The sequence below is a fragment of the Colossoma macropomum genome, unplaced genomic scaffold (genome assembly GCF_904425465.1).
Source record: "Colossoma macropomum unplaced genomic scaffold, Colossoma_macropomum, whole genome shotgun sequence".
In the NCBI taxonomy this organism is placed as follows: Eukaryota; Metazoa; Chordata; class Actinopteri; order Characiformes; family Serrasalmidae; genus Colossoma; species Colossoma macropomum.
In genome coordinates this window covers 26343472-26367665 of record NW_023494787.1, presented here as the reverse complement: position 1 = coordinate 26367665, position 24194 = coordinate 26343472, and the positions used below count along the sequence as shown (strand labels likewise).

At 40.3% G+C, this 24194-nt stretch overlaps 2 protein-coding genes across 3 annotated transcripts; both read left to right on the top strand.

Moving 5' to 3' along the window:
* The first annotated feature begins 1430 nt into the window (after window positions 1-1430).
* grapa (GRB2 related adaptor protein a) lies at window positions 1431-13013 on the top strand. 2 transcript variants are annotated; one of them, XM_036566685.1, is made up of 5 exons: window positions 1431-1805; window positions 2241-2338; window positions 2447-2566; window positions 11212-11380; window positions 12296-13013. In XM_036566685.1, the coding sequence occupies exons 1-5, from the start codon at window positions 1728-1730 to the stop codon at window positions 12473-12475; spliced, it is 645 nt and encodes a 214-aa protein (XP_036422578.1). In that variant the 5' UTR covers window positions 1431-1727; the 3' UTR covers window positions 12476-13013. The 2 variants fall into 2 exon arrangements, with proteins under 2 accessions (XP_036422578.1, XP_036422577.1); XM_036566684.1 differs by having other exon boundaries at window positions 12293-13013.
* A 919-nt stretch (window positions 13014-13932) lies between these two features.
* si:dkey-27o4.1 lies at window positions 13933-23418 on the top strand. Its single transcript, XM_036566682.1, has 5 exons — window positions 13933-14526; window positions 15610-15777; window positions 18334-18458; window positions 18683-21041; window positions 21413-23418. The coding sequence occupies exons 1-5, from the start codon at window positions 14068-14070 to the stop codon at window positions 21902-21904; spliced, it is 3603 nt and encodes a 1200-aa protein (XP_036422575.1). The 5' UTR covers window positions 13933-14067; the 3' UTR covers window positions 21905-23418.
* Window positions 23419-24194: the final 776 nt, after the last annotated feature.

The window sequence follows — 24194 nt, the reverse complement described above, 5'->3', positions numbered from 1 at the left end:
TCAGTTTGGTTCAACACAGCTTAACTTCACTCAATTCATCATCACTGTCATTACCATATTGCACATAGTACCATACTGGGCTATGAAGAAAGAACAACAGGTACAAAGAGCCTTTTTCCAAAACTATGTGTGAAGTGTTAAGAATATAACATTGTGAAACTGTGCTGTTTGAGTCATATCACTCATCTGCTGACACAGAAATCATTGTATGTTCAACGAACATGAGGTACTTTTGAAACTATACTTTAATATTTTTGATTTGCGTAGTTCCTTTCAGGTTATGTACATGCTGCAGTGTGCTGAAAGAGAATCAGCCTCAGCCAGCATTCTCAACAGCATCAAAGCTGCTGCCAGCAGCGCCTGTGTATGTAAAACCTCCATCATCTCTCTCCACGGACTGCCAGAGTCAATAGTCGAGCAACTCTGAAAGTGATGTTGCTGCTTTGCAGGGATCAGAGCCACTGTCAAATATGAGCTTTATGACAAAAAATCAGTGAGGGATTGTGTTCTGAAGAGCTGCCTTTCTAGCATGAATCGAATACCAACCATCTAAAAAAGAAAACGAGAGAGATTCTCTCGCTGAGCGACTGAGTCACTCACTCTCTTTGGAGAGCAGTGGATCCCAAGAGTTCTACTGGTTCTTTTATTCTCGAATTCTTTCAGATGTGCTCCTTGAGGGTCCTGTTCAACTTCATGACCTTCAAACCACTTTTATGGACTTTGCATGCGCATGTTAAAGCCAAAGTAGGCACAGAGTGCAATATCTGTCAAGTAATTGATACAAACACACATAACATTGTTCATGTAATATCAATATCTATATATTCATAACCTCTTAAACTCTAAGGGCCTACAATTGGGCCCAAACTTCACTCTAATAACTGGTTACATATTATTCTAATAGCAGTTACTAAATAATATGTGGTAGTTAATATATAATAAAACATTAATAACGGAATAATAAGCCTAAGGTTCAAAAAGGCAAGTGATCGTGTACACTTTAATAGGCTGGTGCACTTCCTATGTGTTTTTTTCTTCTTTGTAATTTGAAATTGTACTGTTATTTCTATATTTGTACTTTTCATTTAAACGCTTCACATTTACTTTTCATTTCATTTATGCATTACAATGCTTTGCTTATCTTCCTGTGCAACGCGCCTTGAGATTTTACAAGTAAAGATTATTATTTTCGAAATATATGCATGGTTAGATGTCTTTTCCACCTCACAGAGGGATGGAAATCTTTTCATATGGTTCTGTCTCCTCCTGTTTCCTCCTATTTTTTTCTTCTTCTAGTTTTCCTGTTTCTCATATTGCTATATTTCCTTGTGTTTGAGAATGCAAAGACAGGAACCACCACCCCCTCCCTGCCTCCTACGTACACTCTCTCTCTCTCTCTCTCTCTCTCTCTCTCTCTCTCTCTCTCTCTCTCTGTGCTCTCCCCTCCTCCTCTTCAGCTCTCTTTCACACTCACACTCTCTCACCCACTTAGTCTATCACATGTACTCGTGTTGCACCTGACAGCCAGTTTTGCTCTCGACCAAAGGACAGTCTTTTCATCTGTTTTGTGCTGTGTCGGACGCTCCATCCAGCTTTGCTTTCTTTGCGCTGTACCTTCTCGTCTCAGCAAGCTCCTTTTTGGTCTGCCAGGGTTGTGGATCCTCTCCCCTGCTGCTCTACAGAAGACCAGTTCCAGCTGCTCCAGCTGCTGTACGAGGGGTCGCAGGATGGAGGCTGTGGCTCTCTACGACTTCCGTGCCACGGAGAGCGACGAACTCAGCTTCCAGAAGGGCGACGTACTCAAGGTAAGAGCAAAAAACGACAGCTCAGTTCTCTACCATTATTTTTCGCTTTACTTGATTAACATGAAGATTAACTTTACTTTAGTTGTGTGGTTTAAAAAAATAAAAGTTCTGGGCTTGGTTCTAGGAAAATCTTTAACTGGTATAGAACGTTTATATTATGTGGAGATCCTTTATATGTTAAAAACATTCCTCCACCCACTGAAAGGTTTTTTATGGAGCCACAGCGGTTCTTATATGGAATAGCTCCAAACATCCCATTTTAGCCCCTTTATTTTTGAGGGGGCGCATGTGTATGTGATTTTGAACCAGGAACTACATTGTTCTATATATAGATATACATAGAAAACCTGTCTTTGTAGCCCAGCGCAATAGAGAACTCTAATAAGGACAAGATAATAGTTGTTGATGGTTAAGCACAGCTTATTTCCATATCAGATTACCAATATGGAAGATGACCCAAACTGGTACACAGCAGAGTTACTGGGAAGGAGGGGCTACGTGCCCAAGAACTACATCAGTGTAAGACCACATACGTAAGTATTACGTTTTCACACTGAGGGAATGAGCTGGGGTTTTATTGTATCATCTGCTGAGAGTGGAGGTGAGATTGTGAATCTGTTCATTGGATGTACTATTCACAGATGGTTTGCAGGCCGGATCTCCAGGCATGTGGCTGAGGGACGGCTTCGCCAGCGGGAATGTGGGGCGTTCTTGGTGCGAGAAAGCGAGAGCGCACCTGGAGAGTTCTCCATATCAGTCAGGTGAGACTATGACCTTCTCCAGTTCATGTGGACCCTCCTGTCACCTTCTCCAGGTCGTTTGGACCTTCTTGTCACCTTGTCCAATTCAATATCATCTTGTGCAGGTCAGTTAGGCCTTCTTGTCACCTTGTCCAGGTCATCTGGACCCTCTTATTATGTTGTGCAGGTCATTTGGACCTTTTTGTCATGTTCTCCAGGTCAATTAGACCCTTTTATCATCTCGTGCAGGTCATTTGAACCTTCTTGTCACCTATTCCAGGTCATCTGGACCCTCTTATTATGTTGTGCAGGTCATTTGGACCTTTTTGTCATGTTCTCCAGGTCACTTTAACCTTCTTGTCACCTCCTCCAGATCATAAGAGTTTGAAATATTTGTTCAGACCCAACAGGGCTTGACCATTCATGTCATGGCTTGGTTAGGTTTGGACAATTATTTTTCTAACTCAACAAATTTTTGCATGGATTTACCCCAGTTTATCTCTCTATTTTATTCTTTTTCCTTACCTTTGTTAGCCTTATCTTAATTTTTAATCCAATTTTTAATTCTAAACATTAGAAGCCTGAGTTTTATTCGGCCTCCAGTTCTTGGCGGTCAGATTCAGGGAAGGTTCAGACAGAATTTTGCTGGGCTATAGTCACTGTGGTTTGGGATCAGGTTGAATTCGCACAGAATGTTCTCTGGTTGTATTTGAGCTTAGTTCAAATTTTCAGGCCCAATTAAATCTCTACCGTGGGCTGCCTAGTCATTGAACTGAAGTGAATTTGGTTTACGTTTATGCGTGTATGTGGACTGGTTTAAACTAAATAACACATGCCAGGCAAATTGTGTTTCATATAAAGCTAATGTGGTTCTGTAATGACCTACCAACCCTTCTATCACCTTAAAAGAATGGGCACCAGAAAGCTATTACCTGGAGATTATATCATCAAATTCTCGAGCACAGGTATAAAATTATTATCTGCCATGGCTCATTAACTGATGGTCCTGCTTGGCTGATTTGGGTTTGGACACAAGCAGGAGACATACGACACATCCCAGAAATGGGCCGTGGCATTCACAGAGCTAATCAGCGCTGCAGTGCTGGCCTCAGGTGTGGAGGCGCTGGTTCCTGTTAGCGTGAGATTAGGAGGCTTCTCGGCACACCAGAGGAAGTGGAATTGGCAGCTGGTGTGCTGGACCCAGCCTAATGTGTGATGCAGCCGGCAGCGGCCCTGCTCTGCATTCCAGACGGAGAGGCCTGTCTGAGGCTTGTGCACACTAATCATTTTACAGCTGGCGCGGAGACTATGTCAATGTGCATGAGCAGAGCATTTCACCTCACACATGGGATAGGCTTGAAATCCAAGTCTTCAATCTCAGATGTTTTTACTAACCATGACCATCTTGTCTTACTTGGAGTGGGAAGGCATCTGTACTGTCGTATCTGAGTGGCATCCTTTGAGGAAACCACTTTCAGATTATCAAAAGCCTTAATTCTGCATAAATGCTCACTAAATATAATATACTTTATCATTATCACTTAAGTTCTCAGAGTCTTGTATGTGGGGCCACACTTCAATTTTTCACTCACATATTACTTGCATCTTTTATTATAGTTACCAAGTAATTCATAGTAGTTCCTCAATAGAAGTCTTAAAATTAATGTCAATAACATTACATTTTACAAACTTCAGTTCTAAAACATAAGATAACATAAGACAGTATGTGAAATACAAATAAAAAGTTGAAAACAGTGCAAAAAGAAAGTATTCGATGTTTTACCTTATGAAAATAATGTTTTTGTTAAATATACACTCATTCCACATTTGATGCCTGCAGCACATTCTAAAAGATGGAACACAAGCACATTTATCACTGTGTTAAAATTAATGATGAGTTAGCAAACCATGACAGACCCTGACTTTTGAACTTTATACTGGTAACAATCTGGAGGGTGCTTTTCTTCTTTTGCCCAGAGAAATCTAGACAAATCTATTATTTCCATAAACTATCTAAATATTCGCAGATGGCACTGCATTACAACCTATTACAAATTGTCAGACCATTGTTTTTAACAGCTTTTAATGCAGTGCCATCTGAGGGCTCAAAGGTCACAGGACTTATAGTTTTTGGCCTTGCCCTTTATGCACAGAGATTTGTCTGGATTCCTTGAATCTTTTGATGGCATTATGCTATGTAAAGGGTGAAACATCTAAAATCCCTGCAATCACTTGTTGAAAAACATTAGGCCTCATTCACAAACCATTCTTAAGAATAAATTCCTTTTTAAAAGCCACTCACGCAGTTTCCACGAAGATTCTGACATTATTTGAGATTTTTTCTTAGGTAAGAACAGAATATACACACACTCGAGAGCACAAAGGTGTGCACAACTCTGCGGTTTAAGAACACATCATGAATCTGACGTAGACTTTTTTTAAGGACTTTTCTCAAGAACAAATTTAAGAAAAAACTCAGGAACATATTGGTGAATGAGGCCCATTGTTTGTAAACTAATGAATAATTTGCTGGTGCATATTCTGGCAAAGTGGCAAATCTTGACCCATTCTTGCTTATGAAGGACTAGGAGTGTCCTGGATGCTCCTTTTATAGCCAAACGTGATTACATCACAACATTTCAGTCTTAAATTGACCCAGTTCCAACTTTGGAATGTGTTGCAGCCATAAATTTCAAAATAAGCGTATGTTTACAAAAAAATAACAGTTCATAGGGTAAGACAATATATATCTTGTCTTTGCTCTGTTTTCATTTACATAAACATCAAAGTGAATTTACAAGTCACTGTTTTCTGTTTTTACTTGCTTGATTTTATTTCACTTACTGTCTGAACTTTCATTTTTTTTGAGCAAGCTTGATAGTTTTCCTAATAGCTTTGCGCTTAATATTTTTTTATTGTTACAAAGCTAATAGGAAATCTATCAAGCTTGATCAGCTTTGGTGTTTGGTGGAGCACGTCAGATTGAGTAGCTTCTTTCGTACTATATGAACTCTAACTGCTTTGGGCTTATATTAATGAGCAATTATCTATCTCTGACCCTGTGCAATGCAAATGCACAACCTATTTGGCAAACAGAATTGCAACAGCTTCTTGTACATAGTGGTGAAACATATGTTGGTGGAATTCCTTCGGTTCCTTTAAGGACAGTAGATAATTTCTGCATCTAATGAAACCTAGTGAGAACCTTTGCAGTCACAATCAGAATGTGTTTTATATGTCTGAACACAAGCTGGATATGAGGGTGTAGAATTCTGTTCACTTTTGCTCTCCCACCAGTACAATATATCTAAGCTATATGTTGAAACAGCTTTATGTTTAAAGCTCCACGACAGCCTACATCTATGCATATTTTAAGATTTCTGAATGTTAAATGAGATGACACTGATACGGCCTGTAGGGAACTAAGCCAGCACTTTGCATGTCTTCTAACATGGTGGCATATGACCAGAAATGCACCACATGACTGAATGGAGATATAACATGTGCTGCTCAGACAGTTATGAAATGTAAGCGAACTGTCTGCTCTGCCTAAAACTAGGATGCAGAACAGCTGGAACTGGAAGTATTGTAATAATTAAAATTTAACGTCTTAAACAGCAGATTTATTCATCTGAAAGCTTATCATTCAATAACCACCATAAATTATTCAGTAACTTTGTAGTTATCAGAGTGAGAAATTGAAGTGCCACATATGGGCCCTTACAGTTTAAAAGGGTTATGGCCTACACTGCTGACTATAATATGGAGAAGCCCCAGCAGACAATAAAAAGCATCACTGATGAGGAACCATCACCATCCACAGATGGGTTTGTTCAATGCAGAAATACTCTGTTCTCTATGTGTACATTATTAGCTGGGTAGTCTTGTGCTTTGTGTCAAACCAGTCTTCAGTAGATGATGGAGGATTCCATGTCAGCTTGCATCAGTCATCAGAATCTACAGGGCTGATAGAAGAGGCAGAATACCACATGTTTTTTGGAGGGGCCCCAGCAGATGATATTGGCCATCTGCTTATGGTACATGAAATATTGTTTAGTATTTGGGGCATTTTTAGAGTGCTTTCCACCACCACCATCTTTTGTCTGATTGTTTGCCAGAGTTAAATGTGTAGTTGTGTCTGTGTTGCTCCTGTAACTGCACAAAATCACAGATTTTTTTGTAAAACAATGCATTATGTCATGTTAATGAGACAGTTCTTTAGTAACAAAACCAAGGGTGTAACTACAGGCAATTGAACTGGGGCATGCAGTGCAGGGGCCTGAAATGACAGCTCCCTAAAGTCTTTATACAATTTCTGCACCCAGTACTCATGAGTAGCAACAATAATGTAGCCTCTTACTGCAGGCCCTCTAGTGGCCATTCCGCCAGCAGAATGGAAATCAACTTGGATATTTTAAATGAGTGTAATCTAATGAAATATATTTTCCCATAACCCTATTATTAGGTTAACCAGGATACTGTGGTCATGTGTGAAATGTTGTGACCCTGTGTTGAGCTGCTAGTGAGCAATGGGGACTAAAAGGGGAGGGGTGAGAAACTCCTGCTGAAAAACAATTCACACTTCTCCACAAACATGGCCGTGCCAAGACAAAACTGTCATGATTAAAAATTAGCATTTAAACACATTAAAAACAAATTATAAATGTTGACTTGCTTGCTCACCTACGAAAATGACACTTCTGGTTTTGTAAATGGTGCACATTTCTACCAAAATGTATTTCATTAACGTGGCCAAAAAATGCATATTTCAGCTGAGGAACCTCCCTCAAAACAAGCAGAACTGGCAATGTAACAGATATAATTCAACTATTAGCTTACATTAGAACACTACCCTGGTTGAGGCAGCAAAAGCAAGTAACAGTAATTTTTGTATGAGATCCTAATTGTGCTGTGAGTAAAGTATATAAGGTATTTAGAATGATAAAACATCCTTTACCAGAGTGTGCAGAATCTTCCAGCAGAGATACTTACAGGTGTTGCAGAGGCCCAAATGACAAAATCACTGAAATGTCAATCAGAGTGACCCACTACAGGGTGTGAGCCTAACCTTTTGTTCTCTGTGATTGTGAGGCGGGGGGTGGGTATTTTTGTATGGTGTAAGTTTTTCCTACGTGCCTCAACTATAACCACTGTAGCTCTGAGGTCAAGAGCCCCAAATGTGGGTATAAAGACACTGCTGAGCACCACGGCTTGGTCTGTTTACAAACCACTGCCTGTAAACAGCTCTTCACTGCTTTAGCTGCTCCTCCAGGGCTTTAGATAACAACTAGACAGCCACAAACGTAAATTACTTGGAAAACTAAATCATGAATATAGGCTAAGTCACAGTTCCCCATCATACGTTGGTCAGTTCTACAAGCTACGTTTTGCAACACAGGAAGTCTCCTTTCATTCCTCAGAGGGCTGTGAGTGAGAGCTGTTAGGATGCTGCTAGAATAACTTACTGCAAACTTGTCATACCATTACAGTGCTAATTTAAAGACTTGTCTTGTGTATTCAATATGGCTGATATTTCTCAAAATGAGAATGTTGTAAGCATACTATTGAACATTCAAAGTTTTAACTTCTGTTTAGTAGTATCAAGTGAAATTATCTTACTACAGAGAGCAAATAATATTGCATGTTTGAAGAAATAAGGCTTATCTGCCAGGACAGTAAAGCATAAACTTGAGAAGCTCAGTTTATGTAAGTAAAAATACTTTGAAATAAGTGGAATACCCTTATAACAATCTCATAATAGATTGCCCGTAAGCATGAGATGCTTTCACTTGCCAAGATGTAATTTTTTCTGTGTACAACACAATCACATTGTGTAGAACAGGAAAGTGGCCTTTGGGGCATTGGGCCTTGCAACAGCTTGCAGAGGAAGCAGATAAAGATAAATGTTATTGTTCCACAGCAGCTCCTTCAACATTATCCACAACAAGGAAGAAATATTTTGTACAAGTTATTCTTACAGATAAGGTGGTGTAAATTGGGAGTATTAGCCATTGTGTTATTTCTACAACATGTACTCAGTTTTAGTTTGAGCTCACTGCTGATTATGGTTGCTTCTTATATTTTCCTATGCAATATTTCTATACCGTATATAATGCTCAGTACATACAGTATGCCACCTCTCACAAGTCCACATATAAGCCAGATTCTCATGGTTTGTTGTGAAATTCTGTTTTTTCTCACCTTGGTATGTGAGATCAATAGCCAGCTCACATGGTTCTCCACAGTTTTTCTACCGCTAGATTACCTCTTAATTTCATAAGAATGTTATCGAAGAGAAATCAGCTGTCTGCTTTAGGTGACGGAAATACTGCTTAATATTTTTAAGAGTTTTGTCCGTTAGACTGCTTTCCGTCCCCCACCCCCACTCTTCCTCCTGGTTGTTTGCCAGTACAATGTTACAGTGTGTGTCGCTTATTTAAATAGGTGGGTTCTTTCTGAAAATATGTTTCAAAACATGTGCTGTATGTCCAAACGTTTGTAGACACCTGCTCATCTGATGTTTCTTCTGAAATCAAGGGTATTAATAGGGAGTTTATTTACCTTTTTGCTCCAGTAACAGCCTCTACTCATCTGTTATAACATTGCTGTGAGGATTTGATTGCATTCAGCCACAAGAGCATTACTGAGGTCAGCTAGTCGTGTTGAATGATTAGTTCTGGATCACAAACTCTACTCCACCTCATCCCAAAGATATCATATGGAGCTCTGTCACTCCAGAGAACACAGTTCTACTGCTCCAGAGCCCACATCGGAGGGCTTTATACCCCTCTAGCTGACTTTTGGCTTGTGTGCAGCTGCTCCGGAGAGTTCTATTGGCAGTGCCTTGCTATGGCAAAAATACAAGCTATATGTGTGCATCTGAATTCTTGTTTCAGCAATAGGTGCACCTTATAGTAGCTGAATTCACTAGACAGAGTGTCTTTTGGACATATGGTGTACTTGAGCAGCACTCAAGTACACCCAAGCAGTATTAAGGGGTGTTTCTAGACTGCTGGTTGGATTGGGGAACACTCCAAATTAAGAGGGGCACAGCCCATCCTCTTTGCTTGTCGATCATAGGGGCAGAACAGCCTGCATTAAGAACCTTTTTTGACTAAATACCAGTTAAATGTATTGAATTCAATTAGTCTATGTAAGTTGCTTAAAGGGCCTATGTAAATCCTGTATTATATATTGTTTTCCTTAAACTGATTGTATGCACCAACAGTAATAATTTATTCTTACATGACGATTTTCCATTCCCTTATAATTAAACGGTCTATTTTTGCTACTGCACCTTTAAGAGTGACATATGTAAATAAACTCTGTTCTGATTGGCTGCCCTGCATTGGGCCTTATTCAAAAAGCAGTCTGGACTGAAACACACCTTACAGCTTCAGCATGCATGGGCGGAGCTAAACTGTTACAGGCTGATTAGGTGGACATGTGTAAATGTATCACGGCATTATGAAAACAGTGAATTCAAAACAGGCTGCCTTTCTTAGTGTCCATATGGACGGGGAAGTATATTTGAGTGTATTTGAAGCTTAAACATTGTTTATATACTATGCATTAAACTCTTTTATTTCAAAAAAATTGGGAAACATTCAGTTTTCCATGACATTGGCCCTTTAACATTTTTGATTTAGCGGTCTAATACATGTTTTTGGTAGGCTAACCTTTAAGCGTTAGCATTGCTCTGGCTGCTCTGTGGCTGGCTAGCTGTTAAACATTGAAAGTCAAATGTTTGTACATCTATGCTGTTATATACTTGCTCATGTCCACCTATTGCGAGCTCTGTATTGAGAAAAGTGGGCACATTCAAAGGAAAGGTGCTGGTGCACTGTGGGAAATGTAGTGTCTGTGGCGAATTAGTGTCATAATATTTGTGTTGTGTAGTGTAGCCCAAACATTAAGGTTAAAAGTGGAAACTTTATAGCTTACATATTGACTTTTTTCTCGTGATTATATTGGGGCATTGCAACATTTTTCTGGGACATGTGCCCCAGAGGATTGGGGCATTCAAACTACTAAATAAAACTAGTTAATAAAACCCTTTATTTCTCTTCCATGAAAACCCTAATCTATGAGATTAGATTATTGCCTATGTATGCACTTTCCTTTCTAAGAGTACATGACAGCTACAAAGAACTTCAGCAACTTCTGAGCTGTTCTTTAGGTTGTTCAAATACACTTGTTCCTTCTTATGCAGGTAAAATAGTCAAAAAAAAGTCCCTTCGTTCACTCAGACAGACAGAGCAAAGTGTTTTTGCCATGCAAGCACAAAAAAAGGGGAACTGATTCATGCTCATGCTTTTGCCCAAAACATTTATCTGAATTATGAATTTCTCAGTTCTCTAACTGGCCTGCTGCATGCATCTAGTTAATTCCCCATCAGACACCTCTATTTGTCTTGTTTCTATTTTTTCCCATTTTCTGTTTCAGTTAAGTGGCACTGCCATATATTTGATTAAAAGAAATCTCTGTGGGCCCTCCAAAGTGGTGCTGAGCACAATTACAGTCTTTCTCTATGAAGGAAACTGCTGCAATAACTAATCAAGCTGGAAGTTTGTTGGCAATAGTTACTTTAGTGTAGTATAATAACGCATGACAAAATACCTACTGACCTGAATAAGACAGGTTCTGTTTTTTTTCCCTCTGAACAGCTATGGAGATCATGTGCAACACTTCAAAGTTCTGAAGGAGAGAGAGGGACACTACTTTGTCTGGGACGAGGTCTTCGCCTCCCTCAACCAGCTAGTGAACTTCTACAAGAGCAACAGCATTGCTAAGGAACGGACCGTCTTCCTCAGAGATGCAGAGCAGTCACAAAGGGTAAGTGCCGTGTTTAATATGAATGTTTTTAGGATCAAATATTTATAATGTGGGCTCTCTACAAGAGCCTGGTTCTGTTCTAACTTGTCTACCAGCACAAAAGACAAATTGAGATATATATATATATATATATATATTATATGAAAATTGCACATACATCAAAAATAAAGTATATCAGATATGTGTATGTGAACAAAATATATGTACACTACCATTCAAAAATCTGTAATCACTTATTACATGAATAATTACTTATTATTTATACAGTGTAGATTAAAGTACTAAAAGCTAGCATATAGGGTAGGCTAGATTTTTTCAAATAGAACTTATTCAGATATAAATAATGTACTCTATCAATGTATATACAGTATGTTCCTGGTAAGTTATCTATCTTCCTGAGATTTGATCAACGCTTTTCAAATATGAGGCATCCTGGATGTTAGTTTTGGTGTGATTTTCAGTGTGTGTGGTTTTATGAATAAAAACAGTGATTCCTACCTTTGAATGGTGATTTCACACCTCTGCATGGTCATGTATGTAAACAACAAGACAACAAAACACAAAAATAAAGCGAGATATTTCAGTGGAGGAGTCTCCACTACAATAGTCTCTATTGTAGCCTAAATAAGGTGCAATGATGTTAATCTAGAACCGCATTTTGGCTGCATAATGAAAGAACAAGCAATGCAAACATCCAAACTCATAAGTGTGAAAGCAGAACATCCAAACTCAGAAGAACATCCAAAACTCAGAGCTGTGAAATGAATACTGTTCTTATGCAAGGTCAGTGTGTGAGCATAAGGTCAGTTTTTCAGGTCAGAATGGCACTCTGAGTGAGAGCCGAGTGGCAGATCAGTCACGGTCGAGTCAGAGGCGCACTAAACATTGGCTGGTGTGTTTTAATGTTTCCAGCAGAGGCCCCATCACGCCCATGCCCTGTTCGACTTCAACCCGCAGCACAACTCCCAGCTGCACTTCCTGCGCGGTGATGTCATCGACCTGCTCGACTGTTCAGACGCACAATGCTGGAAGGGCCGTTGCCATGGCCGCGTGGGCTTCTTCCCCAGAGAGTACGTCAAGCCCATTTACCACTGACCTCTCAGCCTAACGCCAGGCAACGACCAGGGACCGGGCACTGCTTTCACACATGGACTGCCTCAGACCAACATTCAGTAATGCAGTGTCTGAGTTGTGAAAAATAAAGGCCTGGACTGCTGACCTACCAAACAAGAAAACTATAAGAGAAACTATGTAATCACTTTTATTTCGCCACCAGTGTATAAAAGCAGTGATGTTGACACTAAGAGGCTACTGTGGGCTATGGGACTGTGTCTAAAGAGGAGGGGAAGAAATGTCACTAAACAGAGAAAGAAATACATACAGAATTTAAAACGCTCTGTAAATAGTCCTCAAATGCAACATTTTGCAGCACTTTCAATGTAAACTTAAATCATTTGGTTCAAAATGTGTTGCATTCTTCTTCTTTCCATTCCCTATTGTGTGTTTGTTTTGTGGTATTTTAATTTCATGTGTATTTTCTTTGTTGTCTTTGTTATAAATATCTTTTCATATATAAACAAGCTGTATGTGAATATTGTAGCTTGATGAAAATAAAAGTGTGTTGATGATAAAATAGCTGGCCCAGCAATTTATTTATTCTACTGTGATCCAAAAGAATGCACTTCACTGCGGCAGCAACAGCTCCGCCCACTGAAACTGAAGCTACACTCATGGCAAAAAGGGGAAAATCTAATAAAGGTTCTAGACCAATTTCCTAAAAAAGAAACATCTACAACAGTTTTTCCATTACAGCGAAAAAACATGCAAACAACAATTCATGCATGCAGATGGTTTTTTGAGTTGAGTACAGAACCTTTGAAGAACTCTTGCTTTTAAGAGGGTACAAAATCAGCCCGTGGTTTGCTGCACTGCGAAGCCTCAAGAATCTCTCAGACCGGCGCTGGCTGGCTGATCCTGTTCGAGGCCAGTGTTGACTCTTCTTTACTTCTCAGCACACTGTAATGTCTGTAGCACGTTAGAGAACTATCATAACACTCCGGACCGTCACGTGACCGGGCGTGAGCGCGCACAGGTGAGCTGGAACGGGCCGTCTTCTGCACTCTAATCGGCGGTGGCAGCTTCCTGCGCTCTGATTGGCTAGTAGCGATGCTGGTTCCCACGTTCTGACTGGCTACTAGTGTGTACGCTTTCTGCGCTCTGATTGGCTAGGAGACGGCCACTTCCGAAGTTTTAGTTAGCCAGTAAAATGCCTTTTTATGTATTTTTCTACACATGCAGTATACAGTAAAAAATATAGTTATGTCAGATAACAAACTGCAAAAACATAAAATATTGTAATCATTTTAAACAATAAAGCTTAATCAAGCTAGTAGAATGCCTGCTTGCTACGCTCTGATTGGCTAGAAGTCTCTTTCGGTTCTCTGATTGGCTAGAAGTTCACACCCACAAATTCTTCCGCGGCCCGTTTGTGAGTATAAACTACTATCCAATCCCAGCACAGGAGAGGCGGAGTTTGTGTGATACAGGTGGGAAAAACAACCGAATGCAGTTCACATTCAGATCAACAAGTTTTCCCCCAGCTACACATATGAAATAAATGACTAGCTTTTTTTTTTTCAAATTCCATCTGAACTTTCCGCTCGATTCCTCTGGGATCCAACAGCCTAATGGCTCTGTCTCAGCTCCAGTGTCTGGATGACAACCACATCAACTTGCGCACCAATGAGTCCAAGCCGGAGTTCTTCTACAGCGAGGAGCAGAGGCTTGCGCTGGAAACGCTTCTGGAAGCGGGACGGAAGGGTTTTGAGGAATTCCTAAAAACCAGCAGCATCCGCAGCTTCTTATCTGACCTGGAGGTGGCCCGGCTGACCGGATCAGTAGAAGCGTACAGGCCGGGGTCGCCTGATGCCTCTGTGCACGCTGACGGAGACCCCGATGAAGCGCACTGCTCCCTGCAATACTGGCCGGACCGCTCCGACACCTCACTGCCTCAACTGGACATGGGCTGGCCGGACTGCGCGGCCTACCGCGGGGTGACCCGCGCACACGTGTACGCGCAGCCGCCTTTGGAGGGTGACGCGCACATTAAAGAGGTTGTGAGAAAGACAATTGCCCAGGCGCAGAGGGTAAGAGTTCAAGATACACTCACTTTCCCTTTAGTGCTTGAAGTGATGACGTGAGAGTCAAAGTCCGGTCAGTGTCCATGCTGTAGGGTGGATCAGGTGCATCAGATAATAAGGGACAGTGTGCTGGATCATATGGGACATGCAATTCATAAGGACTCAATGCTAAAGACATTCTTTTATTCGGTTCCCCACTAAAATGGCTTTTGTACTTTAATGAGCTATTTTATAACATTGCCTTTTGTTCATATACAGGGGTTCAGAAACCGTGTAAACAAAGTGCACCTACAGTTACACGTACCATATTGATGTCTAATGCTTTATATGCCAAAACACAAAAACAAATAATAATAATACATACAGGAATAATAATATCATACATGGTCAGTATAGATATTCAGTTTGTTGCCTATTACAATGTCGTTTTTCCCCTTGTGTCATTACAATTCTTAGTCTGATCCGCCTGTTTGTTATAAATATTTCAGCAAAAACACCAATAATGATAAATATGATGATAAGAAGCAGAAGGAAAACTATAACTGTTATGACACAAGTCAACAGTAGTACAGTAGTGTTGAAAACGATTCTAGGACAGTTTAATGTGTCTAAGTAAATAAAACAGCAGTCTGTTCTGGGTTTAATTAGAGTTTTTAAACTGTAATTGGCCATTTTGTAATAATTGATATCTGGCAACTCCCTTGAATAATTTCAGAAAGTGGAAGGGACAAGTCCCCCCATCACTGCCTGAATTTGCCATTGCTCATTTAAAAAGAATACTTAGAAAAAATATCTCAAATGTGAATAAACTGGCAATGTCCCATGTGACCTGATGGCCCAAAATACCTGAATACAACCTGGAAGTCAAACATAGGTATTCACTGCACCCTTCATAGAAATGTGCAATACAAATATATTTGCATTAGAAGTACAGTAACAGTCATTTTTCCTGAAGTGATGGTAGAATTATTATAAACCCTAGAGAGATCAAGCTGCCTTTGTACACAACAGTCCTGTGGTCTCACTTCCAGCTTTGTGGGCCCTGAATTTATTATTGCATTCAGTTATTTTTCAACTCTCCCTTTGCAGGTCATTGCTATTGTTATGGACATGTTTACAGATGTGGACATCTTTAAAGATCTCCTGGATGCAAGCTTTAAGCGTAAGGTGGCTGTTTACATCTTACTGGAGGCTCCTGGGGTCCCACACTTCCTGAAAATGTGTGAGAGAGCAGCTATGCACACTGGACACCTCAAGGCATGTGCCATCTTTTCCAAATTTGACTCTGCTGAGCAGAACAATTACCCTGGTGATTAAACTCTGAAATTGCTTTATTGCTGATGGACCTTAGACTGACTCTTCATTATTTCTAGTCAGTGAGCCAAAAAGCTATTCAAGTGAGTTATGGGACTGAAACTTTCCTGATGTTCAGGAGGCAGAATGCTTTCATGAATTCAGGCTGATTAGTTGAATGGCTATGCAGGCAGCCTTGAGGTAAATGTGAGCCAAGCTAAGTGCCAATTTGTGCCCTCTGCCTGACCGGAGGGCTTTCTGCTCCTCAGACTGAGAGAGAACAGTGCTGATTCCAGAAAAATATGCTGAAGCACATTTGAAGCATTCCAGACAAAAAGATATGAAGCACACAGGGCTGCACGATGTGAAAAAAAAAATCATGTTGCGATTACAATGTATTAAAAACACAATTGTGCGCTTGGTGTGTCACAGTTGAAAATAGGCCTGCATTATTTTGACAAACCATTTGTTGAATCACATGAATTTGCTAATGAGTCAAAACACTCACATCGAGAATCATCTGTTACTGATCGAAATGCACGAAGCAAACCACGTTGTGATGGGTTAGAGGGCTAATTTGCATATTGCAGCTCTCTGCAATATCAGTATTGCATGGGACAATATTGTGACAAAATTGACAATAAATTTTGTTGTGCATAAAAGATGAATGATGCTTGGTACAGTTCAAAACCAGCGGTTGTGTAACACAGCCAGCTACTGCAAATTATGTGAAAAAAATAATACATGAAAAGGAAAAAGTTGCAATGTTGGCTAAAGCATTGTGTTCTGAAAAAAACTGCCTCAAATGCTGTAGTAGTGGCAGATGTAACTGTGTCAAATGTGGGTCTGGTCTTTTACATCATGGATGAACCTCGGGTAACAGTGCAGACGTGTTCTGCCGATGAGATAATGTAATCTTTTGGCAGATCATATCAGACCTGTTCACATACCTACTTAGTAGAAACAAGAAAACACTTTACAAGAACACTTTACAAGAAAAGTGTAACAGCCTGCACTCTGCTTACCTGATGAGCAAGTGGGTTTATAGTGAGGTGCAGTCCAGTGGTTCTCAGTTCTGGTCTAGGAGTATCCCTGCATGTTGTGGTTTTCCCTGCTCTAACACTCAGTTCTCCTCAGTAAGGGCTTATTAAATAGTACATTAGTTGGATCAGGTTTGCTGGGATCAGGGAACACACTTAAATGTGCAGAGTAGTGGGACTCCAGGACCAGATGTAGTCTTCTCCAGACTGTTGTGTTTTAACATATAGTGATAGCTAAAACACATACAATGGGTTATCTACTAAAACTCATATAGAAACACATGCAGTCGTATACAAAAGATTGAATATATCTAGTATATTACATGTTTTGTTGATTTTCTATGTGAGAGTAAGTTAACACTTCCTCTACAGAGAACACACTTAAATAAGACATTTTTTGCAAAATTTTAGAGGACAATTATTGTTTATTTGCTGAATTTAACATATTGGAAAAAAATAAAACATAAAATATTAAAATATGAAATAACTCATGCACACTTTTTGTCTTTTCCCAATATGTTACATTTAGCAAATAAACAATAATTGTTCATTATAATGTGCAGAAGTGTGTTCTCTATAGAGGTTGTGTTATTTTCACTTAGAAAATCAACAAAACATGTCATTTGACTGGGGCGCCCAAACGTTTGCAAACAACTGAATATAGTGTTGCATTGTTTTTATCAGACATTTTCTCCCTGAACAAAACAATGTCTCAAGCACACAAGGACACATATGCAGATATTAACAATGATCTAGGCAGAGGTGGCAGAAGTACACTTACTTAAGTAAAAGTCCTAGTAGTCTAGTAAAAAATACTTAAGTAAAAGTTGAAGTATGACTTACATTTTTTACTCAAGTAGAAGTATAAAAGTACATGCTCTCAAATGTACTTAAAGTAAAAAGTGTTTTTTTTTAAAAAACAAAAAACATTGCTAGGATATATTGTTACTGATGGTTAGAGGCATTGTTTGTGAAACTGAGCGTACATAATGGTCATAATGGTTTATACTAGACCTGAAGGCATCATCCACAAAAATCCACTTGTTTAGAGCACCCAAACAGGTTTCCTCTACAACAATTTGAGATTGTTGGAATCTGTAGTGAGTAAAAGTAAAAAGTATTACGTGACTCCAATAAAGTACAGATACCTAAAAAAATTACTTAAGTACAGTAACAAAGTACTTGCACTTCATTACTTGCCACCTCTGCTGGACAGCAGGCTCTTATCAGTGAAGAGAAGTTGCATGTGACAGAAGGTGCACTAAGCATGTTCACCCACATTGATAGACTGCTTTTGTCTCCAGGGTGTCCTTGTACTGCATGCAGGATGATTTGTGTGTCAGCACATCAAGAAAATTCCTTTCATTGTTCAAGGGAACTACTTTCACCTCTGTGTGATGACTTCCTTGGAAGGTGCAAAAAGTAACTGTGCAAACACTGCGCTGCTTAATCTTTACGTTTGTTTGCTTTCGCTGTCTAGAACTTGAGAGTGCGCAGCATCAGAGGAACTGAGTTTTTCACTCGCTCATCGAAGAAAGTATGTGGCAGCCAAAGTCAAAAGTTCATGTTTGTTGATGGAGACAAAGCAGTGTCAGGGTCGTACAGGTGAGTTTGTTCACAGTCTGGCATTTCTGTTTAACAGTTAACGAGACAAAGCTCTACACAGAATATGAGCTGATCTAGAATCAGTCTTATTCCGTTCATATTCTAATGAATCTGATTTCATGGACAAGAGTGAGCTTGTTCTAGATCAGTTCCCTGACTTCAAGATCTTTAATAAATGCAAGCTTTATGTGTTCTTTTCTAATCCAAAGCTTTTGTTGTTTCAGTTTCACATGGACTTCCTCCAGACTGGACAGAAACATCATTACCGTGCTTACCGGTCAAGCTGTGGACACGTTTGATAAGTTATTTCGGGACCTATATGTGACGTCTAATGGTGTGAACCTGAACAAGATTAATCTGGACGACGAGCCCAAGCCAGAACCTGCTCCTCAGACAGTACCCGCTCCAGTGCCCTCAGCCGCTATGGCCCTCAAACTCATCAACCCAAAATACGCTCTGGTCTCCAGTAGTGCTACTGCCAAAAGCAACCGCACACCTTCTGAGAGGTGCATGCGCAAGGTCGCCAGTGATAAACAAATGAAAGAGGTGCCAGAGGCTCCACAAATTCACCCTGGACTCCTCCACCTAGAAAAAGCCAACATGATTGAATACCTGCCTATTTGGCCTGAGCCTGACCCGCCGAGTGATGTGATTGGGTTCATTAACATAAGAGACTATAATAAACCACTACAAGCCCACCTCATGCGTTCAGAACTCTTTGAGGTTTCACAGGCCATCCGATTCAAGGACCCCTTTCATGTGACAGAGGAGCCCCTACCTGAGAAGGCTTTTCCTAAACCTAGACTGGAGTTCCACAATCCTCTAGCTAATGAGCAACCACTTATGCAGCCACAAACTAGCCCAGAGGAAAACAACAGGCAAGCCAAACCTCTTGACCAAATGCAACTTCTATCTAGTAGCCAGAAAGAAGAGTCTGTATTTTGGACATCCAGTGATAAGGACGAGAAAGATTCACTTGGTATGGAAAAGCAAACCGACTCCTTGCCTATGCAGAGAGAAGAAATTAATACTAACTGTCAGTGCTCTGCTAAAAACATTACAGCTAGTGCAAGTAGTGAACAGTATAAAGGTCACCAAATATCAGAGAATCCACAGCTTGAACCTGTAACCTCTGCTTGCACTGAATCTAAATACTCATCACTGGCATCGAAAACAATTCATACCTCATTAGCACACACTGAAACTACCTCCGTCACACAAAGCACTGACCAAGCAACAGAAGCTATGAGGACAACAGCTGTCCAAGACAATCAGAGACTTAAAAATAAAGACAAAGAACCAGACACATATGAAACAAAAGGTGTAGACCGTCATAGTGCAGAGACCCCTAATTGCGACTCAAATTTTTCTTCCACATCAGAGGAGTACTTTGAGTGCAGTGACTCTCTTGCTGTTGACTCTAGATTTGAGGATATTGTTAATGGTATGCCGACTTGTTCTGGGCTTTCAGAGCAGGACTGGCACCTGGATGACTCTAATAACACTGTCACACACTCCCTGTCCTCCATAACACTGCAGCTTGAGCAGCTGGCACTAATGGCCAACTCATGTGAGCGTGAGTCAAGCAACGACAGCCTGAAAGAAACTGAAAAGCCTCAGCCTCGTTCCGCATTACAAGAACGCCGGGACAGACGTGTAACAGGGATGACTATTCACTCAGAGCCAGAGGACACAGAAGCAGCTTTAGTGATCGAAGTTGACAGACTGTCTGAACCAGTTTTTAAAGATGATAAAGAGCAAATACAAGAACCAGATGCTAGCTCACAACTGGCATCAGAGAGCAAACCATTTGCTAACTCACTGGAAGCTAACAATGATTCATGTGGGGAAAAGCCAGATAGGCAGAGTGACGAACTACCACTACATAAAATAGAACATACATCATATTCAGTAGTAAATGATGCGCTTGGCTTCAAACCTGTGGAAGTGGATAACGTTAGTAAATCAGAATTAGCAGAGAATAAGCTGTCCAAATCAGTGCAGCGGGGCAAATCAGCAGCACCTGTTGTATTCGTCCAGACAAAGACTGAGTCTCAGTCCATAGTATTCTCTGACAGGGTTACAGAGGTGCCACTGCTGACGTTAAAGCCTGAACTGCATTCAGGACTCAATTACACATCCAACCTCACTTCTGCTATTGAAGTAAATGATGTCAAGCATCAGAAGACTGTAGCTACCGTCAGTGCAGCTCTTCAGAGTGAATCACATGCTAAAAGAGTACATGAAGAGAATTGCAATCTGCCTGCTTGGCCTGCTGATACCAAAGAGCTGATGATCGCAGAGAATTTTGACCTTGAGCAGGCAGTCGAGGTAAAGGGTGACCACAACTCTGTGCCAGAGCTGAAGGAGAATGCAGTAGAGCCAGCTGTGGACATCAAGGGCAAAACTGAGCAATCAGGACAGAAGACCATGACTGGTCTAAAACTTGCAAAACACAGTGCAGATGCTCATTCCTTAATATTGTCGGGAAAAGATGAACGAGTACGGCAACATACCTGTACATATCGTGAACATAGGAACCGGCCTGAGGCAAAACCCAAGTTAGAAGGAGATGTGAGAAAGGTAAGGATTCCTTTCTATAACAAATTAATTGCTAAACCAGTATTACCTTATTAGCATATAACTAGATGGACAGCATTCAAGAGAGGTCACACTCACTCTGTCACATAACAATATTTAATGCTTTATTTGGTCATCATAAGGCCTTCATCAAATGGACCTTTTGACTTAATAAGGCTTTTTGATTTATGGTTGCGTCTCACCGACAGTTGGTTGAGGCACCTTCTTTTTCTTTTTTACTTGTTTTTTTCTTGGTCCAACAGCATTAAAGAAAGAGTTATGTTACAAAATGCAATAGTGGTGAGGGAATGAGGAACGAAAAGCCTAAGAAACAGAAACAGTTCAGTTAAACTGAAGTATATTACTATTCACAGCTACGTCGGCCCTCACCTAAACCTATCCGAACACCCCAAGAAGCCAGAGGTGGTTCAACTAAAGCATCTGTCACCAAACTGCACAGCAGTAATCATCCTACTAGGCCTGTGGTGGCAACACTTGGAACTCAAAGTTATCCACATGGAAAGCAGTTGGGGCAAAACAGGGCTGGTGATGCACTACCAACACTTCCTGACAAGCTTTCAACCCGACGCACAGCTACCACTAGGTCAAGCCAAAGTCAGCTTGGACGTTCTCGGACAGAGCCTTCACCGGGCCGTCTCAGCTCTTCCCAGAAACAGCCTCAAGCTCAGCTGGACAGAACCAGAGCCATTCAATCTGGCCAGTCCAACACCCGGCAGCGTTCAACATCCACAACAGAAGATAGCCTGTCCTCTTCTGGCACATCACACCTAAGGAGATCAAGAAGCTTTAAAGAGAGAATTACCCGACCCCCCCTTAAGCAATCAGAAAATGACCCTGAGTATTAAAGGGAAAGAACAAGAACCATAATTTTAGTCTTGCTGGTACTTTAATGTGTTTTTATGGTAGTATTTGGTATTTTCTTTAAATTTTGGATTCAAGTCACTGCCCAACGTTACTGTCTGCAGTGAAAAATCTTGCAAAATGTGAACGTGTGCTACCTATTGAGCCCGAAGCTGTAGCTGTTGGCATCTCCATTCTGCCTGGTTAAGACTTTGACAGAGACCCAAAAGCAGGCAGTCTGCTTGTGATATGAATGGGCTTTTGCTTGCCTCAGTGAACCCAGGCTCTGTCCCTCCTGCTGTGATGTTGCTGCCACATCAGGTTTGTGCAGCACCTTCAGCCATTTAACTTTACATCCTTTCTGCAAATTACAGAGAGACTTATATTTGCATCTCTCAGCGAAAGCAGTATAATTGGCACTGTGATTAGCCATTTATATGGAAATGGTCTGTTTTACTCTGCGGTGCCTTGGAAATAAACAACCAGGAGTGTGATTAAATCTTTATGTCTGCAAATCCTGTCACTAAATTACAATGTCTGCTTTCCTGCTGGACAGATATAGGGAGAAAAGGCAGACCAGATGTTGCATGTGAACAAAGAAATGCTGTTTCTGGACCAGCTTCATGTCTTAGAACTTATTTATTGTACAGCAGGGTGGAAGAGCCTAGAGCAGAAGTTCTTAAACCGGTTCTCATGATGATTCCCAGGTCCCAAGACACTTGAACCAAGCCATTAAAACACTGAATACCTGCTATAGGTGTGTTGGGAGCTGGAACAGAGCAACAATGTGGATCATCTAGGGGGCCCTGAGGACTGCTTTATAGAGAATGCCATGTACTAAAAGACAGATACCTTAAAATGTCATTCTGACTGAGCAATTGAAGGAGAGTACTCTGATGACTTTGCAAATTACCTAATGAATGCATGGCATTAGGCTGGGTGTGCTGTTCCTGAGGCTGTGGGTGGAGGCATTCTAAGCGCTATTTCATACTTTAAAAAAAGCAACAAAATACAAACGCTTTGTGCTGACTATCCCTGGCTCACAATGACTAGAGAGCAGTTGGAAGTGGAAAATTGCAAAGGGCAAGTTTTCAGATCAATTTTTGAGGAGCGATTATCAATTCAAATTTTCTCCCAGTACGATCTGGATGAGCTTTGTGCTTATACAGCAAGCAAATGTGTCATATCAGCAGCAGCAGGCAAATTCTAGCTATAAGGGCTACTGCAACATTTCAAAGAGTGAGAGAAAGCAGAACAGACAGAAAGAAACTCATATGGGCACATGAAGGGTTACGAAGTGCACTGCTAATTGTATTATAGGCAAAATGCATTCCACTGTGTTTACAGACATAAAACGTGATAAAGATACAAGTACATAAAATAAAGGGGAATTTCACCAATTCTGTAAAATCTCTACATAAATAAATTGTTATGTGAACACAGTAATAGAAAGTGTTTTGATGTGAAATGTGCCATTCTGGAGAAACTTGTGGAGTCAGAATTGTTCATAATGGTGGTGATGGGAACCAGACGTTTCAAATGTTTATTGCTTGTAAAAGCTCCCTTCCAGAAAGCTATTACATGAAATGATTATGAATACACTGCCTGATGTCAATGAGACATTGTTTATGATGGTTTTGAAAGAAGGTTTTGGCCTTAAATTTGATTTTTAATCCATTTGTGGTGGAGAGGTACATGTAGGGCATTGTGAGGCAAAACAGTCCAAAGATTTACCATTACTTTGCCATTATCAACATTACATACAAAAACTCAGAGGACATGTGAAGGTTCACTGGTAGTTTGGGATAGTAAATAAAATAATTTACACTGTACGCATTGTGACCCCTGATTCCTATCACCACCACTGTAAATTAATCATTTAGTTTCTCTACAACCATTTCACAACAAACTACCCTGAACAACTTTGTTTACATCACAACCATTAAATGATGCAGAAATGTCATTAAATAAGTGGCTGCTATATATGCTTACTTAGAGAACAAATTTTGAGAAGTTCTATGGGTAGGTGGAGAAGTTACTCAAAAGCCTTTTTCTACAAAAACAGGAACAATGATTATGCCAGTGTGCTACTAAGAATATAAGGGATCTCCAGAGACACAAGAAGTGTGAACATGGTGTTATTATTAAGCTCATGAGTGAAAAAGAAACTCGTGGGTTTCTGCATGAATGGTCCAAAATGTGATCTGATCTTAATGTAAATCAATAAGATCTTACTGTAATAATAAAAAGGGAATTTTTATTTAACCAACTGCATGCAATATTCTCCATTTCTTT